At 43.7% G+C, this 12541-nt stretch overlaps 1 protein-coding gene across 1 annotated transcript in view; it reads right to left on the reverse strand.

Moving 5' to 3' along the window:
• Positions 1–4968: 4968 nt before the first annotated feature.
• The window catches only part of LOC135369212 (atlastin-2-like), a 144159-nt gene continuing 136586 nt past the window's right edge, over positions 4969–12541 (reverse strand). The window contains exons 10-14 of the mRNA XM_064602841.1: positions 9866–9928; positions 9727–9795; positions 9372–9449; positions 9172–9286; positions 4969–5145 (exon numbers count right to left, since the gene is read on the reverse strand). Of these exons, the coding sequence (XP_064458911.1) occupies positions 5144–5145; positions 9172–9286; positions 9372–9449; positions 9727–9795; positions 9866–9928 (327 nt within the window). The 3' untranslated portion in view covers positions 4969–5143. The remainder of the gene's footprint in view (positions 5146–9171; positions 9287–9371; positions 9450–9726; positions 9796–9865; positions 9929–12541) is intronic.

Genomic DNA, 12541 nt, shown 5'->3' on the forward strand with positions numbered 1-12541 from the left:
GGACACGCTGGCAATGCCGGTTTCTAGCGCAAGCGTTGAACGTGCATTCTCGAAACTGCGAGTCGTTAACCGCAAAGGGCGTCCTGTTATGACAGACAAGAGTATGATGATGTGTGCATGCATTTATTGCAACAAGTTCTAGATGTCACCTTCATTTTCTACGTGTTTTGCATGAAAATCAATGACGTTACCATAGCTTCCTCACGTGCCACTGTTCGTATTACGACTCTGTTACACTTAATTTGTATCTAATTATAAGCATGCGGATTCGGGCATTTATTTTCTGGTCTGTGGAAAATTGCCGGAAATATCCGAAATTTGCCAAAGGACGTAAATGCCGAAGAACACCCGAGGAATTTCAGCATAGCAAAATGCCGAAAACTTCAAACCCTATTTATAAGGTACCCCGGCTGAATAATTGGTAAACAGGTAGTGCAATAGGAGAACTTTATCTGAGGTAGAAATCACCGGCAACGAATTGAGTTGCGGGCGGCTCATTGGCGTACGCTCGGTAGTTATATCAACATCATAACTTTTAAATGTTACTTCGCGCGCTTTCGGAATCACTGTTTACGTATCGAGACCTCCAGTTAAAAATATTGCAAGACAAACACGCGTGGATACTGTGTGTTTTTTGTGTAACTGATCGATTTCACCTTACATGTTTCCTGTGGGGAGAAGTGTATACCAATGCGCTCTTTGATCAGCTATTCGGCTGTCATCCTCCCAGTTTGCGCAATGTGGTGATGGGACATAAGAAGCAGCCGCAAACAGCAGGAGATGCATTGGTGTGATAGCACACAGCGCTCGCGGTCCATTCATCATAATCCATGATAAAAGAACGTTATTATGCGCTATCTCACCTATGGAAAGACAGCACTGCCAGATGTTTACCGGTCACGTAGAGAACAGATAACAAAGCGTCTCTTGCCCCTGTTTGTACTCGAAAATAGTGAAAGGACGCAGTCTAGCTGCTTCATACTGGCGGCATGAAGGCCCGAGACAAGAAGGAAGTAATAGACAACAATTTCTCAGACACAGCAGCGAACTTGTCGCGCACTTGCGTGAATGCAACGGATGCGAACCTATCTTTTCTGAAACTGAAGTACTGTGTAAAGAAAAGGACTTATGGCGTAGATTACTTAGGGAATCTTTGCAGATAGCTACACGTCGCAGTTGCGTCAGCAACCCATGCTTTCTGCTCAATCCTCCTCTCCGGAGATCTTTGTGTATTTAAGCCTTGGGTGCCATTAAAATTTTGAGCTGTGTCTGAAAAATTGTTTTCTGTTATTTTTTCACTGTCTCGGGTCTTCACGTCGTCATTGTTCGTAATCTCCCGTCGTCCCTTGCGTAAACCAGGCGGATGAACACGAAATTGACAGTCGGATAGATGATCCAAAGAGCGCATTGAGGCACTGCTCCGCGCAAAAAATGTGTAAACCGAAACCGATTAATTCCTCGAAAAAAAATATTGTGTGTCAATGCAGTTTTTTAATAATAACAAGACAGAAACGAGAAAAAGCACGACAGCAATTGAATAAACAGTATAACATGCGTACTGGTCATGGTTGATCACATGTAGTCAGTATCACAAGGAGCTATGGGCTCAAAGTGATTTTTAATGTGCCTTTTAAAACCATATATTGATCTACTCCCTTGTATAGGAAGTGGTAACGTATTCCATGTTTTGCTGCTGTATACTGAAATGAATAATAACCATAGTTTGTCCTAATTTTGGGAAGACTTAGTGAGTACGATCCATGGTACGACTTAGTGGAATAACACTGTTCCTTTCATGTAGAATAACAAATGGTATGAAACACATATCATTTCTTCGTTTGTAGACGATAGAACACAACCTGCGCATTAGCAACACTTTTACCTGAGGGACATTCAGCAATTGAAAGGCAAAAGTAACACTTTCCTGTCTTTGCAGTGATAATATAGCGCACAGCGCTTTCTTTTGCGCAAGATTGATGGAGTTAGTTGTTGAGTCGTAGGTTAGGGCATAGCATTCAATACCATACGTAATATGACTTTGAATGAAGGGCATATAAACCGCTCTGTGAATCGACAACAGGAAAATAATCTAAATTTAGTTATTACATAGATACCCGAATAGACCTTTTTGCGAACATGCGATGTGTGTTCATGCCACGATAAGTGTTCGTCAAGAATTATACCTAAATAGTTGACAGATGAGCGTTTACTAATAGTGTCGGGGCCGAGTACTAAATTGGCACTGAATCCTCCCGTGAACATTTGAGGTGATTTAAACACAACATAGGACGACTTCGACCAGCTGACAGTTAAATCGTTGAACTTCAACCCTGTATGGATCTTAGAAACTGTGTCATTTGCCTTAGCGTACAGATCCCTGATGTTGGAGCTTTGTAGACATATGGAGGCGCCATCAGCATATAAAATTGTTGGTACTTTTAGGTAGGAAATCAGATCATTCGTATAAACCAAAAACAAAAAAGGCCCGAGAATGGACCCTTGCGGGATACTGGCAGAGTGATAATGATTATGATGGTTTGACACTTAATGGTGTGAAGACATTGACAGTCAAATAGTCACAATGCATGTATGAAGTAAAGAGAGGAGCTGTAAAGAATGGGCAAATAAATCGTATTTGCATCTGGCCAAGGTGCTCTTCAGTGATAAATCACTTGAAACAAATAAGCACAATGCAACTAACGAAACGTCATAGGGCATCTTCGCAATACGATATGTTTGAAGCCTTTAAGAATACCTCAGTTTGTATTTTGTTTGTCTCCTCTGAATAAATAATTTACTTTGGACGGATTTATTCTGAATTCTAATTCAATGGCATTAGTGTGTAGCATTATTTCCGCAGTGTCGAGATCTCATACAGCAATTGCATCAAGTCTGATGGCTGATCACAAGTATATACATTAGGGTGCAGCGAGTTTCATATTTTGCGAATAAGTCTCATGGTAACAAGAGACAATCATAATGTAATAATGAATTTTCGTTAGCTGAACTGAGTAACCAATTCAGTGCATTATGATATGTACAAGGATGTAGTGTAGAGGTATGCAGGTAGAAATGTAGTAATGTGTGGTACAGCACTACAATCGCATTGGAGAGGAGACCTTAACACCTCTCACAACCAACACTGGGTGGAAGGATGAAGCGGGTGGGTGCAAAATGTACTACAGCACGTATTTACGTTTCCAAAGTTTCCAGCTCCCTTCCGTCACATCAATGGGAAATGGTATACGGTAACCTAGAAACAACATATTCACCACCGTCAATCGTCCCATGTATGTGAGGAACGTATCATTACGCGACCTGCAATATCCCCAGTTGGAGCGCCGTAAGCCCCCGTTGGCACACATTCCCTGTATAGAAGTGCGCAATCTTATTTCAACAAGATGGTCAGGAGCATGCTAGGGAATATGGGCATTTTGCGATCAATCATCTTGTTTCGGGTCCTGTCAGTGTCGCCTACCGTGACGAAGTGCTTGCACAAGAGTTATTGCGAGCACGGCGTTAGGCTCATAAACGTATAGCCATTACTCATGAACGTGCTAGTCATAAACGTATCCTTGCAGTATAATAGACAAGTTCCGCAAAACAAGACGGTCCGTGCAAATGCGACCCTATTTTAACCCAAGTACATTAGACGACCGAACACTGACAAAAGTACACCAAACTACCTCGTGTGAATGCGCACTGCTGCCTCTTCAATAAAATGGCCAACCCTCTCGGTGTACAATGCTTTAGCGACCATGCGTCGCCTCGTTTCGCATTTCTAACATTCAGATAGGCCTAATCACCTATACACAGCCATGGTTCACTCGAATCCCACAGCCTCACGAAGCAGCGCGGCTCTCTACTCTCCGCCCTCGCACTCTTTTTGCCCTTACCTTCTCTCTCACAATTTTCCCTCACCCGTCTTGTGACATTATAAATAATGTGCATGTGCTGTGGTCATACTTGCCAAAGATCGGTCCTCTAAGTCGGATACATCACGTGATGTGTCACGACGTGTCCGACATCGCTAAACAGAAGGTTTAAACGCGTTGGTGAATACGAGCATGCCCTAATGGGTGTTCACCTGGGACTCTCTTTTTTCAAGAGCACAATTCACACTGGTGCATCTCTGCGCGAGGTTTGTGTAGCACTTTGTTGTTTTCTTGGGTTGTTGTTTGGTATGTCGTATTTCACTCATCATTTCATAGTTCATCGAAAACACCAAGCCTATGGGCTGGACCATATTTATTGCAGCCCACGTGGAGCTTAAGCATACTATTGCTTGAAATGGTAATAAGATCTTGTCCTGACTAGTCCGCTAGGAACTGTCGATTTACACTCTTTTGAGTGATTACGCTAAAATTTCTGACTTACACAGTACATCCAATTGGTGGGTGAATACTAAACTATAGGATGCTCATCGAGCAAGGTGTTGGCAGACACCTGGTAGGTGGCGATGAGAGGGACGATGACCAAAGGAGCCGTGTGAGAACCGTCTCTTGAACATTCCACAATAGCAATCTATTGGAAGCGAACTAAATGCAGATATCTAGTAACTTATAGCATACAATATCAAGTAACTTAAACATGCTCATCTGAAGAAAGTAAATGTAGTTTCAATAGCTTTTAAACAAAGAAAAATCGGTCTTGAGTTTTATTTCTGGATGTAACGAGTTCCAGGCACGTGTGCTATAATGTAAATTAAAGACAATGCTTGGCGAGTGGCTTCTCGACGCTCTGCGCTCATTGGTGTCCAAGTGACTCAGGATACTGAGAGTAAAAGGTAATGAAATTCTGGTAAAAATTTGCCGTATGGCAAGCACCCTGGCAATGCCATTCTTCAATGTGAGCATGTCAATATTGAACCCATTCGACCGAGGTTCCAGTTGAACAACTGGAGTTAGCAGTATGTTAAACAACGAGATTTGGCCGAGGCAGACCACACTTAGGGACGACACAAACATGTATTAGCATCATTAGTATTATTCATTAGCAGTATCTGTCCCAGTTACAGAATATGTGTCCAAGCTTTAACCAAAATACTATTTCTGCTTGGGTATTTCTTCATACAATTTTCTGCACAAAGCATGGCCTGGGAACCCCGAATCGTCAATAAGCGGCGCAGCTTTCCTCAGTGACGTCCTGAAAGAAGAACAAAGAACATTGAAATCCAGACAAACCACGTGTTGCGAAGAAACTTCGCAATGAGACAAGGGCTGCACAGTAATGCCAAAAAGACAAACAATTGACTATTATTGTTATAGTTGATATTCATTTTAACTTTTTATTCATCTAGGTATAGCTAGTTTTAGGTATTCGTATTGCAGTTGATGCAAATACAGGGGCAGTTAATAAGGGTGCTTCTCAACGAGTGAGCCCTAATGTTCCTAAATGTTCGGTTCGACATGATGTTGTTTCGACAGCAGCCTCGACTCCATATCAAGTTTCGTAATTAGATACGTTCATTAATAAGATATGTCGGTTGTTTAAATGAATAATTATGGTTCTGAGGTCTGAAATCCGGAAACCAGAAACCGCAGCGTGCTGCAGTATGACAGGAGCAAAAACGCAAGATATGCATGTGTCCAGCGGAGTCCCGTGCCAGATGCGGATGGTTTTTCGCCTTTCCCTTGCTGTGACCCGCTCTCTCAGTGTGCCGTCGCTCAATCGGTTTTGCGCACACAATCTTTGCTGCCGTTAATAGCGTCGCTATCGCGATGATTTCTAGTTCTCCGGTGTTTCCGGTCACAAATGTAGAGCACTACGTCACGTTATGTACCCGGTCATATTCCGGAGTAGCGTGCATAAAGTTGAACTGTCGCTATATGTATTATTGATTTACAGGGTTGCCAGCATGCGTGTTGTTTTGATATGGCTGTAGTTTCCTTATCACTACATCGAGACTACTACGGTCGAGATTATGGAGGGCCACGCCTACCAGGTTTAACTGATGTGGGCTGATCTGGGCTGATGTGGAAAAGGATCCCGAACAAAACTGAAAGGAAGATTTCGCATCATCGTGACACGAAGGAACGACGATGCGGAAGCATCCTTTCAAGACTAGTTAGGGCGAGTTCTCACTTGGCGACGCCCGACGCGGCGTCGTGAACGGAGGGCGGAAATAGATGTGCATTTCCGCCGACCGGTCAGCGCGCACGATTTTCATGTTCCCACCACACTGGCATTCCGTCGTCAAAAGCAGACGAAAAATAAGGAGGAGTGGTCTTTCTGTGTCACCTGATTGGTCGCCGGTACATCGTTCTCGTGAGTTCTCGCCGACGTCGTGAAAGAAGTTCGGCATGGCAAGTTCTTTGGTTCGACGTCTATCTTGTCTCAACGCCGGAAATGCACATCTATTTCCGTCGTCCGTTCACGACGTCGCGTCGCTCGTCGTCAAGTGAGAACTGGCCCTTAAAGGTCAGTCTTGCCACGCCAAACCCCGAGTGATCATATCCGGTTTACACGAAGGCATCATCCTACGTGGTTGGCGCCTGCTCCACCGGAATAGGTGATAAAGGCAAAGAAGTCTCTATCGCTTTTCCCGAGGCACAGATTCTCGGAAACACAGATTCGTTGAGGGGCGTTCGAACCCGGGCCGTTTGCGGTTCGCTGGGCTCTTAAAAAGAAGTTTGGTCGTTGGATATTTGGTGGAAATATTACCGTGGTATCCGATTACAACCCTCTTGCCTATCTAGCTTGCACGACACCACAGGGATGTAAACTTGACGCTCGGCACTGGCACTGCTGAGGTGTAATGTAAATATTTTTCACTGCAGAGGTAACACACACGCACATGATAACGCACTCGCTTTGTCGCAGTTGCGGTTCGAGTAAGGATAGGTCGCCAAACACTTTTATGTTCGGATTAATTCGAACCCTAGAGCTACTATCGCACACCTTTGCATTAGGTAGATTTTTCTTTTGTGTGATCAGTTTCTTCCTTATATCATTGCCGACCATGGCTGTGAGCTGTTCTTGTTACACCTGACACCCATGTGTAGCTGACATACGCAGAGTTTTTTTTTCTTTTTTCTTTTTAGCCTTCCGGAAAGGATTCCGCCTACATTTGTGAACATTCTCCTTTTGAGTGACTGGGAAACGAGCTTCGGTGTTTTCTTTCTTTTCTAATGAGACTCCTACAGCTTAAGGTCCCACAACCCTTAGTTATTTAGTCTTTGTAATACAATAGTGCACCACAACGAGTTTGAGGAGGGGGAGGCAAGAGCTGTACATATGTCTAAACCCGAAGCCAGCAACCGTCTCAGGCCATGTTCATTGAGTGCACCATTGTATTGTGTAATGAGTCGGAGACATGTAGCCCCCTTGCCGGGTATGAGTAGAGGTGATAGCGACCCGTTCGCCCCGCTTTTTTTGCTTGTGTGTTTTTCATTTGGGTAACCCTAAGTCGGAAGCACTGACGACACCACGACGTGTTCAAGAATGCAGACAAGATTATCAGATTAAAATCACCTTGAGGGTAGCCTCTGACGTGTTCAGCATGCATGTGACCAACATAGTTCAATTAGCCAGTTAAGAGTTTGGTTTCGTCATTTTCTCGAGCGCCTCTATTGGGACAAACTGCTGGGTAATAGTTACTTTTAGCCTTTATAAGCTTGTGTAGGTAATTTTGGAAAGATGTCGTGCGGAGGAATTCGCCACGAGAAGGCCTTGATCGGCCTGAATATTTCCTTCAGCCAGCCGAATTCTGGATCAGCATGTCGTAAGCCGTATGTCGTTGCTTCGTACATACTGTAAATGAACCTGACCGTTGTTGAGCACTTTCGTTGCAAGGCGTGTCCATGGAATTCATTTCGAATTCGAACGGCACACCGAACCGATACGTCAACTGGTGAAGCAGTGGAAGAAATCGTACTAAAGGGCTTTCGAATGCTACCGTCCCCTTAATGCAACTCATCTACCTCACAATGACAGATCAATGAAATCCAACTAAGCCACTTTGGGGGAATCTCAGATTTTCTGGAAAACTCTGAGTAGTTTCCTGATGTAAAACTTCAACCCAACCGCAACGACGACTTCAAATGGAGCAGCAGGGATGGGCAATTGATGTGACGCTAATCTCACCAATACGGACCAAACACAGCCATAGGAGTGACTCTTCCGACTGGGTATATAATTTTGCGATACCCATGTTCAGAATTTATGTTTCCTGTTTCATCAATGCCTCCTGTGCATAATTTTATAATGAAGTTCATTGCAAGCATATATAAAATAATGGTTAGACAATGTCGAAAAGAAACGCTTATCCTATACGCAAACGCGCGAAAAACTAGAAACGACAAACTTTGATTTCGCGCCCCGATCATCGTAATTTATTTCGCACAAAAACTCATCAGCGACAACAATTGACCAATGTGCAAAATCCGCGATTGACGTGACCTTCCTGCTTGATTTTACATGGGGCCGACAATCTGTCTGACATACCTATTAAAATGTTCACAGATAATGCAAAAATCATAAATGTGTGTAAGTTAAATTGGAAGAGATTGTGTGGACTGATTGCCGGAGCGGAAAAGTACTAAATCACTGGCACGTTATTTAAGCTGCAACATAAATACTTTCTAGGCGTTTCTTATGTTTGCATTTTTTGCACTTTCGTATTTACTTTATCTTTCCTTCATCTATGTTACCTGTCATCGCTTATCAAGACGTTCGCGTTTTTCTAATGTGCACACATTTGTACAACACTCCCGATGGTCCCAACACATGGTCCGTATGAAATGATCGCCCCGGTGATACGAAATACCGATACATGATCCGTACAACGGCTAACATAGCGCAACGCAGCGCGCAACGTAGTAGAGGTTGAATAATTGTCAAAATGCAACTGGGGATAATCGAGAAAGTGTTTGTGATCGTCTGCATCTTCGGGTTCAGTCAATTTTCATTTAGTAGATTTTGTTGGTTCCACAAGGGGCCTCATATTAGAAGGCGTCCTTGTGGGGTAATTTTAAGCTGGCTACATAAAGAGTATAAGAGCAGTTCTTCATTCCAAGAGACAAGGAATTGCCCTCTCGCCAAAGTGCTGCTTGTGTTTAAAGCATTTGCCTCTCGTCGTAGACGTTGCTACTAGCTACTAACATAACAGACGATATCCGCATTGATGAGCATGAAAACATTTCAGTACGTCGTTCTCATGCAGATACTTACATGGAGAAGTCGACAGTGCATATATTCCTCCTACAAGTGGGCCGAACACTGGGATACCCTGTAGTACAGCAGCGATCCTAGCATGCCTTGCTGCAGTTTCCATAGACTTTCTCATCTGTGGAAGGTAAAACATGTCATAACGATGTGTGTTGTACCAGAGCCCTGATGCATGTCAAAAAATGAGGCAGCTTTCAGTTTACCTTTTCCATATCTAGGCCGTATTTTTCTTCCATAGCAGCAAGCGCTACGTTGCGTTTAGTGTGCTCTTCTTCAATCATCTAAAACAGAAAACGCGTTTATTAGAGAGGAAACAAGCCGATGCTTCTGCTAGCTCATGCACTTGTCTCGATCTACATTTCGTTTCCTGATGGCTGCGTTGTGTGACACATTTTTGTGCTGATATTCTGTGTACAACAGAAACAAATAGTTCAGTCCGTTAGGTATCAGAAAGAGAGTCGGAAATATTATTATTTTCGATAAGTAACCGTGGTTGGATGTTACTACAGTTTAGGTGCCGGCTTCAGAACTCGTATAAAGTCACATAATAAGGGTAACCTCTTTCATTTTCTTTTCATACACACGGCGAGCCTCGTCTCGTTCTTTCCCGACCCGGTGCTCCATCTCCTGCACACAAACAGTCAGACTTATAGGACAACACAAAACCTCAGTAGAGGCACATAACAGTTGGGCTTACGTTGGTGTAATCCTTCAACAATTTACGGCTACGTTTCCATGTTTCGTAGCGACCATCGATATCCTGTAACGAATATGCAAAGCCGATGAGACAATTGATGTTCTGAGGCTGGAACACATAGCAGTGACAAATACATACAAGGCCCCAAGTGCCTAAGAAATTAATGATGAAATATGGAAGTCACTGAAAGGGTTAGTCAGCTGTAGGACTCGAACCCACATCTTCTGGATTACCAGGGTCTACCACTTGAGCTAAGCTAACACACCTCCCCATCGATTTCGAAAGGTGCGTCATCTGAAGGGACAAACCAACCACTCTCTCACTCATCCCCCTTTCACTCTTACATTTGCTCAGATTTGCTTCCAGTAGTCGCTCGTGTCGATCCTGTCGTATAAATGTTTGTATGAGAGATATCCACCACTAACAGTGGTGGATATTATACAGGATAATGCTATATGATTAAGCGGACTCATCGTTGACGTTACTACCGAAAAATTGGCGCAATATAGGCAATATTGGCTCGCCAATATAGGAAGCCCATATTGGGTAAATGTGGAGCCTGGCTGCAGTTTTCACGTTGGACCAGTGTTGGAAGAACTGGCCAACCTGACTGTCCACATTGGTCCGATATTGTGTCAATTTTAGTGTGCTCTCCGTAAAAGCATTTTCCGTATTACAGCACCACAAAAGCTACCCAAGTTATTAATCAGAAATTTCCATGACTCGGCTTTTTCTGCAGGTCACGGTAGCTGCAGCAAGACTCATTGTAAGTTATATCGTATCCCGTTGTGGCCTCGCATGAGACAGGATGTTTTGCGGTTTGCTCGCTGCTGTCCAGTATGTGAAATGGACCGATTGGACGGGCCTTACCGGTTGAGTGCGCAACGTACATCTGTTACGTTAGAATTGAACATTGCAATATCTGTTCCTTGCCACAAACGAGTACATAGAACGCATCTATTCAGCAGGACGAAGGGCAAGAGCACTCCAGAACATGTTCGTCGCCATCCCAACCTTTCTTCCACACTGTCGACACAGTTGCAAACCGCTCGGGATGGGACAGCCCATGGCGGGTTAGCGGAGTCTCCTCGCTGCAAACTTTGCCCTCGTTGACATCAAATGTGATGTTTTTCTTGTTCTTTTTTGTAACTTCTTATTTTTTGCCCTTTCCAGATGCCACGTCTGATCAGACGATCGACGGCCCCCCTTATGCGCGGGCGTGATGGCGGCCGCCAGTGGACAATCGTCAGCTTCATCCTCAGGAGAATATATCGATGTGCGTGTCCTTCGGGATTACGGCGCGTCGGAACACGAAGCACCCGTGGATTGTGGGTCCTGGATCGCACAGTGTTAACGTTGAAGCCTCTCTTCGGTCCCATAATCACGAGCATTCTTCGAGAATAGTCTCCAGTTTTGAACCTCTATACATTGCGCTTTATGGTGTAAGACTAGGCAGAGTCTTATCAAATTCGCGGTTCGTTTTTCTTTCGGAAAGGTCGTTGAATATGAGTGATTTTACGCTTTGTGGGTTTCGGAAGTGTGTGATGATGATGATGGCCAGCACACTTTGAAAGACATTAACGTTCTGGATCAAGTTTGTGTTGCAGCTTACTGTTTCGCCTGTGTTCATCTGAGCGATTCGCAACTCCACCGTGCATATTCTGTCGTTTGCAAGGCATGTGAAATAACAGCTATACGGGGTGCCCCAGAACATGTGTCATTGAATTATAATAACAAAAATACACCACCTAGAATCATGCGGCCAACGACATTTGTTTTTACTAAGTTTTTGCCACCTCCTCCTCCTCCTGAACGTCGTGTAACGTAAGTTTAATTATGTAAATTTTTGCGAACTGAAGTTGGAAATTTGCCAAGTAAAGGTCGCTTTTTTACCCCACCAATGTGAAGAGCGTGCCTAACTTACTCCAAGTAATGATAATTCGCAGGGATATTCAGGAGTTATCCCATCGGAAAAAAATAACCGAACATCATTCTCTACGGGGCTCCCACAGGATAGCACGCGAATAATTTTTCAGCGCAATCGTTGTCAGTCCGACGAAAGGAGGTTGGAAACCCAGCCCACACCGGCATAGCAGAAAGAGATAACACAGGCAAGGCTTATCGCGTCCCGGTTTCGCTGGGATCTGCTTGCCCTCTCCCAATTTCAGGAACTGCCACTTTTTTTACTGTCACTCTGTGGGCTGGGTTTGGAACCGCCTTTCATCGGACTGAGAGCGATTCCGCTCAAAAAGTCGTAGCGCGTTATGGTCCGATGCTCCGAATGAACGATGTTCGGCTATTTTTTCCGATGGGACAGCCCGTGAACAGACCTGTAAAAAATACTTTTCCAAAGTAATTGAATTACGATTATAATTACATGTTCATAAAAGAAATTAAATTACAGTTACAATTACTCATTTTCTATTGTAATTCGATTACAATTACTGAAAAAAGTAATTGCATTACACTGAATTACATTCACAAAGTTGACTGCAACGGGCAAACTGCAAGATTTGATGTACACATTTATTGCACATGTTCTGAACGATGGTGCTTCTGGTACAAAAACAAGTTAGAGAATTCTTACACAAGGGCAAGTCTCTTGCTATGTTAAAGAAACACCGAACATCACACTCGAAAGGCTTTCTTTCTTCAGGTATGTGAACAAAGTGCAGA

This window comes from Ornithodoros turicata, chromosome 9 (genome assembly GCF_037126465.1).
Source record: "Ornithodoros turicata isolate Travis chromosome 9, ASM3712646v1, whole genome shotgun sequence".
NCBI lineage: Eukaryota > Metazoa > Arthropoda > Arachnida > Ixodida > Argasidae > Ornithodoros > Ornithodoros turicata.